General features: G+C 64.9%; 2 protein-coding genes across 2 annotated transcripts; both read left to right on the top strand.

The window, feature by feature from the left end:
* The first annotated feature begins 91 nt into the window (after positions 1-91).
* THAP8 (THAP domain containing 8) lies at positions 92-2,829 on the top strand. Its single transcript, XM_042797296.1, is given in 5 exon segments — positions 92-197; positions 1,079-1,265; positions 2,029-2,264; positions 2,266-2,416; positions 2,598-2,829. Coding segments are annotated over 5 exon segments (798 nt in total). The 5' UTR covers positions 92-114; the 3' UTR covers positions 2,739-2,829.
* Positions 2,830-4,568: 1,739 nt separating this feature from the next.
* Positions 4,569-14,263, top strand: CLIP3 (CAP-Gly domain containing linker protein 3). The gene is given in 18 exon segments (XM_042797295.1): positions 4,569-4,637; positions 5,700-5,841; positions 6,628-6,746; positions 6,748-6,768; positions 7,077-7,170; positions 7,734-7,801; positions 7,803-7,896; positions 8,532-8,650; positions 9,881-10,117; positions 10,493-10,628; positions 11,058-11,180; positions 11,566-11,581; positions 12,124-12,242; positions 12,356-12,433; positions 12,436-12,478; positions 12,679-12,743; positions 13,178-13,250; positions 13,382-14,263. Coding segments are annotated over 18 exon segments (1,647 nt in total). The 5' UTR covers positions 4,569-4,592; the 3' UTR covers positions 13,437-14,263.
* Positions 14,264-15,899: the final 1,636 nt, after the last annotated feature.

Below are 15,899 nucleotides of genomic sequence, written 5' to 3'. Positions count from 1 at the left end.
CACTCCTCAATGCGCATGCGTCGTCGGGAGGAACGGGGGGGGGGGGAAGAGTGGGGGGAGAGGGGGCGGTGCGTGGTGACGCAGCACGTCGCGTCACGTGAGCGGGCAGCGGCCATGCCCAAGTACTGCCGGGCCCCGCACTGCTCGAACGCGGCGGGACAGGCCCGGCCGCCCGCCCGCCGCCTCAGCTTCTACAAGTCGGTACCGGGGAACGCCGGGAGGGGCGGGGCGGGGCCTCTGCCGGGAGCTCCGCCCACCGGGGAGGTGCCGGGGCTTGGACTTGAACCTCCAGTTCGGTGGGGGCTGGGTTGAGCCTGAACCTGAACTTGAGCGGGGTCTGGGTTTAGGCTTGAGCCTGAACCTGAACTTGAGCGGGATCTGGGCGGGGTTTGGGTTTAGGCTTGAGCCTGAACCTGAACTTGAGCGGGATCTGGGCGGGGTTTGGGTTTAGGCTTGAGCCTGAACTTGAACTTGAGCGGGATCTGGGCAGGGTTTGGGTTTAGGCTTGAGCCTGAACCTGAACCTGAACTTGAGCGGGATCTGGGCAGGGTTTGGGTTTAGGCTTGAGCCTGAACTTGAACTTGAGCGGGATCTGGGCAGGGTTTGGGTTTAGGCTTGAGCCTGAACTTGAACTCGAGCAAGATCTGGGCAGGGTTTGGGTTTAGGCTTGAGCCTGAACTTGAACATGAACTTGAGCGGGATCTGGGTTTAGGCTTGGGTCTGAACATGAACCTTAGGGGTCTGAGCCTAGGCTTGAGCCTGAGTGGGGTCTGAGCAGGGCCTGAGTCTAGGGTTGAGCCTGAACATGAGCTTGAACTTCAGTGGGGTCTGGGCTTAGGTTTAGGCTTGAGCCTGAACCTGAACTTGATCGGGGTCTGGGCCGGATCTGCAGCTAGGCTTGACCCTGAGCCTGAAAATGAACCTGAGTGGGGTCTGGTCTGGGCTTGAGCCTGAACATGAACCTGAGTGGGGTCTGGGCTGGGCTTGAGCCTGAACCTGAACTGGGACCTTTGGAGAGGGGCTAGTGGCTGGGGCGGGGGCGGAGGGACCCCCCCAGACCCCCCGTTCCCCCCCCCAGGTTCCCGCTGCACGACGCGCCGCGGCTGCGGCGATGGCTGGCGCAGATGCGGCGGGAGAACTGGGTGCCCACCCGCCACCAGCACCTCTGCAGTGACCATTTTGAGCCCTCCTGCTTCCAGTACCGCTGGGGTGTCCGCTACCTGCGCCCCGACGCCGTCCCCACCATCTTCCCCCGCAGCCCTCTGGTGAGCCCCCCCCCAAAATTCCCACCCCTCTCGGCCTTTAGGAGGATTTTGGGGTCCCTGCGAAGCACCTCGGGGGTCCCTGGAAGCGTCTTGGGGGGCCTGGAAGGGTGTGGGAGAGGGAAGGGTCCCCAGGAAGCACCATGAGGTCCCCTGGAAGCACCTCGGGGGTCCCTGGAAGCGTCTTGGGGGTCCCTGGAAGGGTGTGGGAGAGGGAAGGGTCCCCAGGAAGCACCATGAGGTCCCCTGGAAGCCCCTCGGGGGTCCCTGGAAGCGTCTTGGGGGGCCTGGAAGTGCCTCGGGTCTTCTGGGAAGGTCTGGGAGAGGGAAGGGTCCCCAGGAAGCATCTTGGGGGTCCCCCAGAACTACCTTGAGGTCCCCTGGAAGCCCCTCGGGGGTCCCCTGGGTTGGTCTGGGGGAGGGAAGGGTCCCTGGGAAGCACCGCAGGGGTCCCCAGAAGATTCTGGAAGAATCTAGAAGGTTCTAGAACCCCCCTCAGAAGGGGCTAGAAGCATTTTGAGGGGTGACGGGAAGCAGCTCAGAGGGTCCTGAAGGGTCCCCCGAGGGATTTTGAAGGTCCCCGAAAGGGTCTGGAGGGGGATTGTCACCTCAGGGTGACTTTTGTCCCCAGACCGGGGGGTTTGGGGGAGGAACGTGCACTCCCGCTCCGCCCTATTGCTGCAAAAACCTCCAAAAACCCGCGATTTGTGGGGGGGGTTTTGTTTGTTTGGTTTTTTTGTTTGTTTATTTGGGTTTTTTTCGACAGAAACAGGAGAATCCCAGCACGGCTCCGGGCGCCACCCGGCCTCCCCAACCCCTCCCGGCGAGCGGCCCCGCGCCGGTGACACCAACACAGCCCCTCACCCCTAAAACTGCCACCCCGACGCCCGGCTCAGCCCTAACGGCGCCGGGTGATGTCCCCGGTGCCGCCGCGTCGCCGGCAAACGTCGCGGCGGCTTTCCCCCGTCGCTTCCAAGGGGGTGCCGTCGCAGCTGAGCACCGAGGAGCTCGTGGCGGTGGCGCTGGTGCTGCAGCGGAAGGTGAAGGTGCTGCAGCAGCGGCGGCGGCGGCACCGCGCTCGCCTGGCCGCCATGGAGGGGCTGCTGCAGCGCCTGCGGCGCCAGAGCCGCCTCTCCGAGGAGAGGCTCCGCTCGGTAGGTGACAGCCGAGGGGACACGCGGGTGGCTTTTTTGGGGAGGGGGAGGGCGGGGGGGGGGGGGTGTCACACACACACACACACACCCCGGGTGGCAGCGGGGGGTTTCGCGGCCGCACCTCGGTGGCGTCGAGTCGGGGGCTTCCCCGTGCGTCACCCGGCGCTGTCACCCCGCCCAGGCCTGTTTGCAACCGGCGACACCGGCTCCCGCCGTCACCATCATCTGCCAAGAGGAGGAGGAGGAAGAGGAGGAAGAGGAGGAGCTGGTCTACGCCGCGCCACAATCTACGGCAACAACCTGTGGCCCCGAGCGGCCGTGACACCGGCGGCACCGGGAACCTGCTGGGACCTTGGGGGGTGTCACCTTCGCACTGGTTTTTTTTGGGGGGGGGGGGGGGGAGGGCTCCCATGGGTGCTCCACCCCCAAGGAGGGGACGCTTTATTTTTGTATTTAAGGTTTTATTTTGTGATACTGGGGCGGGACAGGGGGGTTGGGGACGGGGACGTCCCCCTGGTGTTAATAAAGGACGCTGGAGGTGAGCGGCTGAGGGGGTCTGCGTGTGACACCGTTGGGGGGTGGCTCGCTGGTGGCCTTGGGGACATCAGCCTCTCCTGGGCCGTCAGTAGGTTCCAGAGTTAACGGCAGGGAAAGGGCTGTTTGCAGTATGGCCACGCCCCCTTGTAACTCATAGATACGGGGGGGGGGGGGGCCTCTGGCCCTATAGCACCCATAGGTCACTGCAGCCTCTGCCACCATAATCCCCTCCCCCAGCCCCTGGGGGTTCCTATAGCCCCTCCCCCTGCCCCTATAGCTCCTCCCCTAGCACCTATGGGTTCCTAGAGCCCCTGCCCCTATAGCCTCTCCCCCAGCCCCTAAGGGTATCTATAGCCCCTACCCCTGCCCCTATAGCCTCTCCCCCAGCCCCCCGGGTTTCCTATAGCTCCTCCCCCAGCCCCCCGGGTTTCCTATAGCTCCTCCCCCAGCCCCCCGGGTTTCCTATAGCTCCTCCCCCAGCCCCCCGGGTTTCCTATAGCTCCTCCCCCAGCCCCCCGGGTTTCCTATAGCTCCTCCCCCAGCCCCCCCAGGTTTCCTATAGCTCCTCCCCCAGCCCTTATAGCCCCCTGTACCTCTCCCTATAGCTGTTCTCCAGCCTCAGCAGTCCCATATAGCCTCCATACCCTCCATGGCCAATCCCCAGCCCCTGGGCCCCTCTTCCAAAATCTCATAGGGTTCTGTTCCAAATCACAGCTCCTCTCCACCACCTACAGATTTTTTTCCAGCTCCCTATAGGTGCTCTCCAGCCTCTACCATTGCTCTGCAGCTCCCTATAGACCCCCTCAAACCTCGATTGCCGCTGGCCCCTATAGCCCCTTCCCAGCCTTGACCAGCCCCCTGGAGCCCCTTCCCAGAGCCTATAGGTCCCCATAGGTGCTCTCCAGCTGCTCATAGTCCTCCATAGCCCCAAAGCACTTCTTCAGCCCCTATAGGCCACCTCCAGCCTTTACAGCTGCTCCCTGTCACCTATAGCTCCCCAAAGCTGTCTGCAGCCCTGCACCAGCTCCTATAGACCATATAGCTGCTCTTGTGCCACTATAGCCCCCATAGCCATCTATAGCTGCTCATCATCTCCCTAGGGTCCCCTATGGCCCCTATGGCTGCTGTATGGCCTGTATGATCCCCCATCGGTGCTCTGCAGCAGCCTCCGTCACCCCTATAGCCACTTGTCATCACCTATAGTCCCCTGTAGCTGCTGCCCCATAGCCCCATGGTCCCTATCCTATACCTGCTCTGCAGCCCCTATAGCAGCTCACTCCCCTGTGGTCCCCTATAGCCCCTACAGCAGCTCACCATCCCCTAGGGTCCCTTATAGCCCCTATAGCAGCTCACCATCCCCTAGGGTCCCCTATATCCCCTATAGCAGCTCACCATCCCCTAGGGTCCCCTATAGCTACCCATAATCCCCCATAGTTCCTATAGCTTCTCACTATCCCCTACGATCCCCTATAGTTGCTCATCATCCCCAATAGCCCCTATAGCAGCTCGCCATCCCCTCTGGCCCCCTACACGCCCCGTCCCCTATAGCCGCTGCCAGGCCCCGCCACCCCCAGCCCCGCCCCTCCAGCCCCCCCCCACGCCCCGCCCACCTGAGCCCCCCCCCCCGGGAGGGTCGCGCATGCGCGCTGCGCCCAGCCCATCCCGCCGGCCGCGTCCCCAGCAGGTACCGGGCGGGGGCCGAGGATGGGGGGGGGTCGGGGGCCGGGAACCGGGGCCGGGACCGGGAACCGGGAGCCTCCCCACCCCCATCCCAGTGCCGCCATCCGCCCCCCCCGGCCCCAGCGCGGCCCCGGGCCCCCGCCCGGCCCCCCCCCCGGCGCGGCCCCCCCCCCGGCCCATCCGCATCCCGGGCCCCTCGTCCCAGTCCCTCCATCCCCATCCCAGTCCCTCCATCCCTGTATCCCCATCCCGGTATCCCATCCCAATTCCCTATCCCTGTATCCCCATCCCGGTATCCCATCCCAGTAACCCTATCCCCATTCCAATACCCCCCACCCCACTATCCCACCCCCATCCCACTATCCCACCCCAGTAACCCTGAGCTGTCCCCACCCCACTATCCCACCCCTGTATCCCATCCCCATCCCAGTGCCCCATCCCATTTAGCCCTGTCCCCATCCCAGTAACCTTGTTCCTGTCCCCATCCCAGTGCCCCATCCCAGTAGCCTCATCCTCATCCCAGGATCCCTATCCCAGTATCCCACCACAGTATTCCATCCCCACTCCAGTATCCCATCCCAGTAACCCACCCCCATACCCGTGTCCCCACCCCAGTATCCCCCCTCATCCCACTATCCCATCCCAGTAACCCTGTGCTGTCCCCATCCCCGTAGCCCGTCACCATCCCGATATCCCATCACATTGAACCCTGTCCCCATCCCAATATCCCATCCCAATATCCCACACCAGTATCCCATCCCAGCTGCCCCATCCTCATCCCACTATCACATCCCACTATCACATCCCAATATCCCATCCCAGTATCCCATCGCAGTAGCCCCATCCTCATCCCAGTCTCCCCACCCCACTATCCCATCCCCACCCCACTCTCCCACCCCACTCTCCCACCCCACTCTCCCACCCCACTCTCCCACCCCCACCCCATTATCCCATACCAGTACCCCCCCTCATTCCCCCAACGCCAGGCAGAAGCTGGGGGGGAGGGGGAGGAATAGCCCCCCCAAAGCCGCCCCCCTCCCCCCCCCACTGTGTGTCCCCCCCTCAGGCCGTTGCCATGACAAAGGAGCGGGGGGGGGACCCCCCGGCGGGGGGGGCGCTGCCCCCTGACGCCCCCAGCCCCACGCTGGAGCGACGCAAGAAGCCGATGGTGCACCCCGCCGCCCCCGCACCCCTCCCCAAGGATTACGGTGAGACACCCCCCCCAGTTCACACAGGGGACCCCGTGGGGACAGGACACCCCCCCCCCCCCCCCAAAAAAAAAAAAAAACCAAACTTGGGGGGACACAGGGAGGGGATCCGAGTGAGGATTCTCTGATGGCTGATATAGGGTTGTGCACCCCCGCAGGGGTGTCTGTCCCTCCTTCATAACAGAGGGACCCCCCCCCGCCAATTTAAGGACAGGGATGTCTGCCCCCCACCCATGGGGATAGGACAACTTCCCCCCCTCCCCCCAAAAAAAAAAGCTGGGGGGTTGATGGGCGGCACCTAAATGGGGGTTCTCTGATGGCTTATATGGGGTTGGACAGTGTTGGGGTCCTGAGGTGCCCCCCAGTCTGGGGACAGGGAGACTCCCCAGGGAACAGGGGACCCCGTAGGGACAGGACCGTGTGTGTGTCCCCCCCCTCAAAAAAAAAGCTGGGGGGGGGCACAGGGAGGGGACCTAAGTGGGGATTCTCTGCTGGCTGCTATGGGGTTGTGCGCTGCTGGGTGCCCCCCCTGTTGTGGTCATGTGGTCAGTGACACCCCCATAGGGACAGTGTCCCCCCCCATGAAGACAGACACCCCCCCTTTATCACAGAGACTCTCCTCATGACAAGGGACCCCCATGGGGTGGGCTTTGAGGCCCCAATTGGGGATTCTCTGATGGCTGATACATGGTTGTGCACCATGGGGTGCCCCTCCACTGCCCCCCCTTGTGACCCCTCTTGTGTCACACTGTGTCACCACCCCCCCCCAATGTCCCCCTCCCTCAGCCTTCACCTTCTTTGACCCGAACGACGCGGCGTGCCGGGAGATCCTGCTGGACCCTCGCACCACTGTCCCCCAACTCTTCGCCATCCTGCGCCAGTGGGTGCCCCAAGTGCAGCACAAACGTCGACGTCATCGGCAATGAGGTGGGGGGGGGGGGGGGGGGGGGGGGGGGGGAGGGAGAGGGGGGGCTAGGGTGCTGGGGTGGGGCTCAGGGTCCCAGGGTGGGGGCAGGGTGCTGGGGCAGCTGTGGGAGCGGGGGGAAAGGAATGAGGGGTGTCATGGTGGTAACCGGGAGCGGCGGGAGGGGAAGTGGGGAGGAGCTGGGAGCTGGAGGGAGGGTACTGGGAGGGGAACGGGGAGCACTGGGGGGGGACTGGGAAGGTCCGGGAGCACTGGGGGGGGACTGGGTGCCCTAGGGGAGTTACTGGGAGGAACTGGTGTGACTGGGCAGATCCTGCGCCGCGGGTGCCACGTCAACGACCGGGACGGACTGACGGACATGACGCTGCTGCACTACGCCTGCAAGGCCGGCGCCCACGGCGTGGGTGGGTGACACGGCCGGCCCCACGGCCCCACGGCCCCAGTATCCCAGTGCCGCCATCCCCACGTCACCGGTGTCCCCACGGCCCTGCATCCCCAGTGCCACTGTCCCCACGGCCCCCGTGTCCCCGTGTCCTCAGTGCCCCCAGTATCCCCAGTCCTGATGTCCCCACGTCCGCAGTGTCCCCCCGTCCCCCTGTCCGGTGTCCCCAGTGTCCCCATATCCTGTCCCAGTGCCCCCTCCAGCCCTGTCCCCATGGGGGTGTCCCCAGGGCGACATCCCCATCCCCATGTCCCCCCAGAGTGACATCTCTGTCCCCATGTCCCCCCAGAGTGACATCTCTGTCCCCATGTCCCCCTGGGGTGACATCCCTGTCCCTGTGTCCCCTTGGGGTGACATCCCCATGTCCCCCTGGGGTGACACCCTCATCCCTGTGATGGCTGTCCCCCCAGGGTGACACCCCTGTCCCTGTGTTCCCCTGGGGTGACATCCCCATCCCCACACCATGTCCCCGTTCCACCCCCCCCCCCCTTGGGGTGACATCCCTGTCCCCTGTGTGTCCCCCAGGGGACCCCGCGGCCGCCGTGCGCCTCTCGACGCGGCTGCTGGCGCTGGGGGGGGACGTGACGCTGCGCAGGCCGCTGGACCCACATGAACGCCCTCCACTACGCCGCCTACTTCGACGTCCCCGAGCTCATCCGCACCCTCCTGCGAGCGGCAGCCCCCCGCGGTGAGTGGGGGGCACCCCGACACTGGGACGGGGGACAGAGAGGGGGGACAGTGGGGTGCCTAGAGGGAAGGACACTGGGGCGCCCAGGGGGATGGATACGGGGATCCGGGGGGGGGAAGGACAGTGGGGTTCACTGGGGGGCAGGACACTGGGGACCCAAAGGGAAATGGATATTGGGGTCCCTGGGGGGCAGGACATTGGGGTCCCCAGGGGTGGGAAGGACATTGGGGTCCCTGGGGAGAAGGATATTGGGGTCCCCGGGGGAAGGACATTGGGGTCCCTGGGGAGAAGGATATTGGGGTCCCCGGGGGACAGGACATTGGGGTCCCCAGGGGTGGGAAGGACATTGGGGTCCCCGGGGGAAGGACATTGGGGTCTCGGGGGTTGGGGCAGGACATTGGGGTGCCAGAGGATGGGACACCGGGGCGCCCAGGGGGATGGATACTGGGATCCAGGGGGGGAAGGATAGCGGGGTTCACTGGGGGGCAGGACACTAGGGACCCTGGGGGAACAGGACATCGGGTTTCCTGGGGGGCAGGACCCCAGGATAGAGGTTGAGGGGGGGGTCAGGACCCCGAGGTGCCGTGGGGTGCCCCCCCGGGGCTGGCCGTGCCTCAGTTTCCCCTCCCTTGCAGTGCTGCACTCGACCTGCAGCGATTTCAGCCACGGGACGGCCCTGCACATCGCGGCCTCCAACCTCTGCCTGGGCGCCGTGCGGTGCCTCCTGGAACACGGGGCCGACCCCGCGCTCCGGGTACCGCGGGGGGCACCGGGGGGCTGCGGGCAGCGGGAGGGAGCGGGGGATTGAGGGTGGAATGGGGAGCGGAGGGGGGATTGGGGCCACGGGGGTGCTGGGGGGTTGGGAGGGATTGGGGTGGGGGGGAATTGGAGGGGGCATTGGGGAGATTGGGGGATCAGGGGGTGTTGGGGGGATTGAGAGGGATTAGGGGATTGGGAGGGATTGGGGGGATTGAGGGTGTCACGGGGGATGGAGGGGGATTGGGGCTGTGGAGATGCTGGGGGGTTGGGAGGGATTGGGGTAGTGGGGGGAATGGGGGGATTTGGGGGGATTGGGAGGGATTGAGGGTGTCACAGGGGATTGAGGAGGATTGGGGCCATGGGGGTGCTGGGGGATTGGGGGGGGTAATGGGGGGTATTGGGGGGGCACTGGAGGGATTTGTGGGGTGATGGACGTATTGAGAGGGATTGGGGGGATTGGGAGAGATTGGGGGCCACTGGGGGAGATTGAGGGTAGTTGATGGGGATTGAGTTATTGGGGAGCTTGGGAGGGATTGGGGGGCACTGGGGGGGCATGGGGGGCACTGGGGCAGATAAGGATATTGGGGATACTGGGGGTATTGAGGGGTGTTGGGAGGATTGGGTTACGGGGGTATATTGGGAGGGATTGGGGGTTTAAAGAGGCCTTGAGGGAATTTGGGGGGACTGGGAAGAATTGAGGGGTGTTGGGGGCTACTGGGGTATATTGGGAGGGATTGGGGTATGGGGGGCGTCAGGGGTTATTGAGTTATTTGGGAGATTGGGAAGGATTGGGGTTCAGGAGGTATGGGAGGGGGGGAACTGGGGGGACTGGGGAATATTGAGGGGTGTTGGAGGGATTAGAGTTTTGGGGGGTATTAGGAACATTCAGGCTATTTGGGGCATGGGGGGGATTGGGGGGTACTAAGAGGTACTGGTGTGTTGGGATACTGGGGGATATTGGGGCCGCTGGAAGGAACTGGGAGGGGTTGGGCATCTAGGGATGGGTGGGGGTATTGGGGGTGCTGAGAGGGATTGGGGTGTCAGAGCTGGGGGGGGTTCGGAGCGGTCTGGGGGTGTGGAGGGTGATGGGGGTGGCGGGATTATCGTGGGCATCACAGTATTGGAGGTCTCCGGGGGGTGCAGGGCTGTGGGGGTCCGCTCCCACTGGGTACCCCCCAAACCAACACCACCCCCCAAAAAATTTCCACCCCACCCCCCCCTCCAGAACAGCAAGGGTCAGGTGGCGGCCGAGGTGGTCCCGGACCCCACGGACATGGCGCTGGACAAGGCGGAGGCGGCGCTGGCGGCGCGGGAGCTGCGGCGGCTGCTGCTGGACGCCGTCCCCCTGAGCTGCAGCCTCCCCCGCGTCACCCTCCCCAACTACGACAACCTCCCCGGGAACCTCATGCTCCTCTGCCTCGGGCTCCAGCTGGGCGACCGCGTCCGCGTCGACGGCGGGAAGGTGCGGGGGGGACACGGGGCACACGGGGGGGACGTGGGGGACACACGCGGCAGCCCGGAGGGGCGCGGGCAGCACCCATGCGGCCAGGGGATGCTCTGGGTGGGGATGCGGGCACGGCGCGGGGGTGAGATGGGGGCTTTGGGGTGGATAGTGGAGGTTTGGGGTGTATGAAGGGGTTTGGGGTGCACAGATGGGTTGGGGGGGGGGCGCTGGGGGCTCCCAGAGGGTGCAGGGTGCCAGCAGCACCCAGCCGCAGTGTGGGGCACCCTCAGCAATGTGGCTAAAGGGCTAATTTGGGGTGCAGGGAGAGGGTGCTGGGGAGGATGTTGGGGTGCAGGGGGCACCCACGGCTGCTCTGTCTCCCCCCCCCCAAAGGTGGGGACCCTGCGGTTCTGCGGCACCACGGCCTTCGCCAGCGGCCAGTGGGCGGGAGTGGAGCTGGACGAGCCCGAGGGCAAGAACGACGGCAGCGTGGGGGGGGTCCGCTACTTCATCTGCCCCCCCAAACAGGGTAATTGGGGGGGACCCCTGGGGGGGGGACACACACCCTGGGGACCCCCCCAACCGCCTGGGTCCCTCTGGGGGCGCACAACACCCCAATCCCTGGGGCGGGGGGGGGATCCAGTTGTGGGGGGGGGGGGGGGAGAATTTGGGCTGCTCAGGACACTTTGCGGAGGAGGAGGGGGGGACAGTCGGGCCATACGGGGCCATACGGGGCCGTACGGGTCCATACGGGGCCATACGGGGCCATACGGGGCCATACGGAGCCATACAGGGCCATACGGGGCCATACGGGGCCATACAGGGCCATACAGGGCCATACGGGGCCGTACGGGTCCATACGGGGCCATATGGGGCCATACAAGGCCATATGGGGCCATATGGGGCCGTACGGGGCCATACGGGGTTCCTACTGCCCTGACCCCCCCCGCCCCCCCAGGTGTTTTCGCCTCCGTCTCGAAGATCTCCAAGGCGGAGGAGCAGCCCCCGGTGCCATCGCCCCCCCATAGCCCCTCGGGACCCCCGGCGCGAGCCCCCCACAAGAGCCGCAAGGACAAGAGAGGTGCGCCCGGTCCTCGTGCCACCCCCCCCCCCCCCCCCCAAAAACCCACCCGGACACCAGGGTCCCCCCCCAGCCCCCCCAGACATCAGGGTCCCCCCCCCCAGATGCCCCGGGGTCCATTATCCCCCCTCCCCGGTTCCCCCTACTTGGTCTCTCCCAAGCTCTTTACTCTCCCCCTCCCTTTGGCTCCGCCCCCCTGTGCTTATTGGGGGAGCGCAGGGATTGGGTGCATGGGCGGGGCGTGGTGAAACCCCACCCACCCCGGGGGGAGGTGGGGTGGGGTCAGCACGGAGGGGAGGTGTCTGCTCTAGCCCCGCCCCCACCACGGTGCCACCACCGGGGGGGCGGGGTCATAGCGGGAGGGGGCAGAGCTGGGGGGGTGGAGCTGGACATGAAGGGGCGTGTCCCAAGTGACCCCGCCCCCCGGGAGGCTGGTGGGGGTGGGATCAAGGAGGGGGCGTGGCTGTGACTAGGCAGGGAATGGGGCGGGGGGTCACACGTCATCGGGGGCGTGGCCTGCATGACCCCACCCCATGGCAACTGCTGGATAGAGGGGCGTGGCTGGACAGGGAGGGGCGGGGAGCAGTGTGAATGAGGGGCGTGGCCATGGGATGGGTGTGGCCATGGGATGGGTGTGGCCATGGGGTGGGTGTGGTTTGGCTGACCCCACCCCCCAGCCCCTTGGAACATGGGGGGGGTGTGGCTGGACAGGGAGGGGCGGGGGGCGGTGTCAATAAGGGGCGTGGCCACGGGATGGGCGTGTCAGCGGATGGGCGTGTCAGCAGATGGGCGTGGCCGGCCCGACCCAGCCCCCCGGGAGTGGGGGGGCGTGGCTGGAGAGGGAGGGGCAGGGGGCAGTGTCCACGAGGGGCGTGTTCGTGGGGTGGGCGTGACCATGTGTGGGCGTGGCCTCTCTGACCCCGCCCCCTCAGCCCCCCGGAAGCGCGGGGGGGGCGTGGCTGGACAGGGAGGGGCGCCGCGTGGCCCCGGGGGACGCGGTGCTGGTGGCCGGACAGCGCCCGGGACGGGCCCGGTTCTACGGGCGCACCGACTTCGCCCCCGGTGAGAGACCCCCCCCAACCGCGGGGACCCCCCTGGGGGCCCCCCGAACCCCCGACCCCCTTACCCAACCCTCCCCAATCTCATGTGCCCCCCCCATTTATTCCCACCCTCAGGGTACTGGTTCGGGGTGGAGCTGGACTCGGCTGGCGGGAAACATGACGGCTCCGTTTTTGGGGTGCGGTACTTCTCGTGCCCCCCAAACACGGCGTGTTCGCCCCCCCCTCCCGCGTGCAGAGGTACCAGATGGGGGGGGGGGGGGATCATGGAAAGTGGGGGGGTCATGGAAAGTGGGGAGACGGACACACACGGACACACACACACGGGGGGGGGGGGGAGATGGAGGGGAGACGGGATTTGGGGGGGTCACCCGTGATTTTGGGGGGACACGAGGGGGCTCCGGTGTCCCCCTGTGACCCCCCCCCCCCGCTGTCCCCAGGGTCGGGGGTCCCAGGGAGGAGCCGGGGGACAGCGCCCCCGAAAAGAAGGTCCAGCAGGTCACCGGTGCGTGCTGATTGGCTGGTGGGGGAGGGCGGGGACTTTGTGATTGGCTGGCAGGGAGGCTGGGGTGCTGCTGATTGGCTGGTGGGGAGGTCAGGTCACTGCCGATTGGCTGGCAGGGAGGCTGGTTGCCCGATTGGGGGGGAGCGGATTGGCCTGGTGGGGAGGGCAGGGCACTGCCGATTGGCCGGGGTGGGCTGGGCCATTGCTGATTGGCCAGCAGGAAGAAGGCTTGCTGCTGATTGGCTGGGGAGGGGGGATTTTTGTTGTTGATTGGCCAGCAGCCCAAGGAGCAGCTGATTGGCCAGCAGGCAGGGGAAAGTCTCAACCTGATTGGCTGGCCGTGCCCAGCCCTCCCCCCCCGCCCCCCATTTCCCCACCCCCTGCAGTGGCTGGGGGGGGGGTGGGGGGGCTGTGACCGTGTGTGTCCCCCCCAGTGTCACAGCCCAAGCGCAACTTCCCGGCAGTGCGGACCCCGAAGGACATCACCTCCGAGAGCTCCTTCTCCAGGTGGGGGACGGGCAGACGGACACCGATGGGAGGGGGGGACGGGACTGACACAGACGGACAGGGGGACACCCCCCCACCCCCCCGGGAGGTGTCCGTCCCCCTCCCGCCCACGGTGACCCCTCTGTCCCCAGGTTACTCTTCTGCTGCTGGTTCCCCTGGATGCTGCGGGCCGAGATGCAGTCCTAACCCCGCCCCCCCCCCCCCCAACCTTGCTGTGCCCCCAGCCCCCCCCCCCCCTTCCCCACCCAGTGCCTTGCTCCCCTCCCCCACCCGGGGAGACGTGATGTGACACACCCCCCCCCAAACCCCTCCACTTGGCGCCGGGCTGTTCACTCTGGAACCTACTGATTACCATGATGGAGGGGAAGGGGGGGGAGTTGAGGCCAGCCCCCCCCAGCCCCTCCCCTAATCCCTGTTTTGGCCTGTTCACCCTGAAACCTACTGATGACAGTGATGGGGATTTGCTGCCAGCCCCCCTCCCAAACTCCTCACCTGCCCTCCCATTTGGGCTGTTCACTCTGGACCCTACTGATTATCCCTGTGAGGAGCGCGCCTATGCCAGCCTCCCCCCCACCTGGGGTCATTCACTCTGGAACCTACTGCCTACAACTGGGGGGACGAAGGGGTTTCATGCCAAGGCCCCTTCCCAAGCCTATTCCTGAGCCGTTAACTCTGGAAACTACTGATTATACCCAAGGGGGGGGGCGTTGTGTGGAAAACTGGTTTATACTGAGTCGGTGGATTCTCCAATGGCTGCTAGTGGGGTTGAGGACACCCCCCCACCCCCCAGAAAAAAGGAACCAGGCAACTGGAAGGTGCAGAGGGGGGAGACCTGGGACCAATGGCGTCGTGCTCCCCAAACCCCCCCACCCCCCCGCAGTAGCAATAACGTCCCCTCCCCCGCGATTGTGTGAGTGGCTTTAATGTGTCCCCCCCCCATGTCCCCCCCCCTCGCTGCCGCATGGTCACCCCAGACCCGCTTCTGCCACCAATAAACACCTTTGTACGTCCTACGACTCCGGAGGGGGACCCCAAAGATGGCGGGAACACCCCAAAGCTGGGGAGGAAACCCCAAAAATGAGGACATGGGGAAACCCCAAAATTGGGGGAGGGGACCCCAAATCTGAGGGGGGGAACATGGGAGGGAGCATGGGGGGGGGATCCTAAAGCTGGGGGGAGGCATAAGCAGGGGTGTGGGGGGACCCCAAAGCTGGGGGGGGGAACACATCAAAGATGAGAAGGCGGGGGGGGGATCCCAAATCTGGGGGGGGGGCATGGAGGGGTGTGGGGGGACCCCAAAGCTTGAGGGAGACATGGAGGAAGGTGTGGGGGAGACCCTAAAGCTGGGAAGGAGTGTAGGGGGAACCCAAACCTTGGGGGGGGGGTGACATGAAGGGGCGTGGGGAGACCCCCAAAGTTGGGGGGCGGCATGTGGGGGTGTAGAAGGACCCCCCAAAGCTGGAGGGGGACATGGGTGGGGTGTGCAGGGACCCCAAAGCAGGGGGGGAGGACCTTAAAGCTGGACAGGATATGGGGGGTAGGACGACTCCGGGGACCCCAAAACTTGGGGGGGGGGGGGGCATGGAGGGAGTGTGGGGTCCCTGGTTTTGGGCACTGGGCTACAGGGTAGTTGTCCCAAAATCTGCATTTTTTTTAACCACAATGAGCCAAAAACCACCCAGAGCTGCAAGGTGGGTGCTGACCCCCACAACACCAGCGCCCCCCCCTTCTCAGGTAACACATGGGGTTGCTGAGGGGTCACCCCCACAATGCCCCCCCCCCCCCCCCTTAGGTAACACCCGGGGGACATTTTTACACCCAGAATGCCCGGTTTTGGTGCTTTTTTTCCAAAGTTTGGTCACTCTCACGCTCAGGGCTCGTTGCCTCATTTGTATTGCTCTTGTTGGGTGATGAAGGGGCTTTTTTGAGGGGAAACACACACTTCTTTCTACTCGAGGAAAGGGTATTTTATAATATTTATGAGGAAAATTCAGGGAGATATTTGTATTTATTACAATTTTCTGCAGAAAAAGGTGCTGGGCACCCACAGCAGCCAGCACCCCAAATTACAAACACACACATTTATTTTATTTCAAACACACAAACCCATGCCTCTATATGTAATTATTGGTTATTTTTTATCACGGCATCACCCATTGGCTAGTTTTATTCCTCACTTTCATTTAAAGATCGCAGTATTTTGCTATTAAATGCCCGCGTGCTCAGAGGGTGAGGGGCTTCATGAAAAGGTGGGTAATTTAACCTGTAGAAGCGGGTTTTTTTATAGAATAACGAACACCAAAAATAATTACTTTTCACAGCGTGGTTTCACACCTCCGTTCCCTCGGCCATAAATTTTAACAGTGTAAGATAAATTTTAACAACGCTAGAACTAAGCCGTAAATTGGCTCACAGCAACCGTGAGCCCGGTTAGAAAAATACAACTCAGACTCCGAGCTGCAGACCGCGCCAGAAACGCGGCGGGTTCGGCTTTGCCCAATTTTTGCTCTTTTATAAGAGCAAAAGGGAGGCGGCACCTCCCCCACCCCACCTCCTCCCGGCGCGCCGCGGCGCCGTCACACGCGCGACCTTCCCCGGGTGGCCCCGCCCCCGGCGCCGTGGCCCCGCCCCCGCCCCTCGGCCCCGCCC

This window comes from Tyto alba, unplaced genomic scaffold (assembly GCF_018691265.1).
Source record: "Tyto alba isolate M040663 unplaced genomic scaffold, T.alba_DEE_v4.0 Super-Scaffold_25, whole genome shotgun sequence".
In the NCBI taxonomy this organism is placed as follows: Eukaryota; Metazoa; Chordata; class Aves; order Strigiformes; family Tytonidae; genus Tyto; species Tyto alba.
This window is presented reverse-complemented; position numbering and strand designations above follow the sequence as displayed.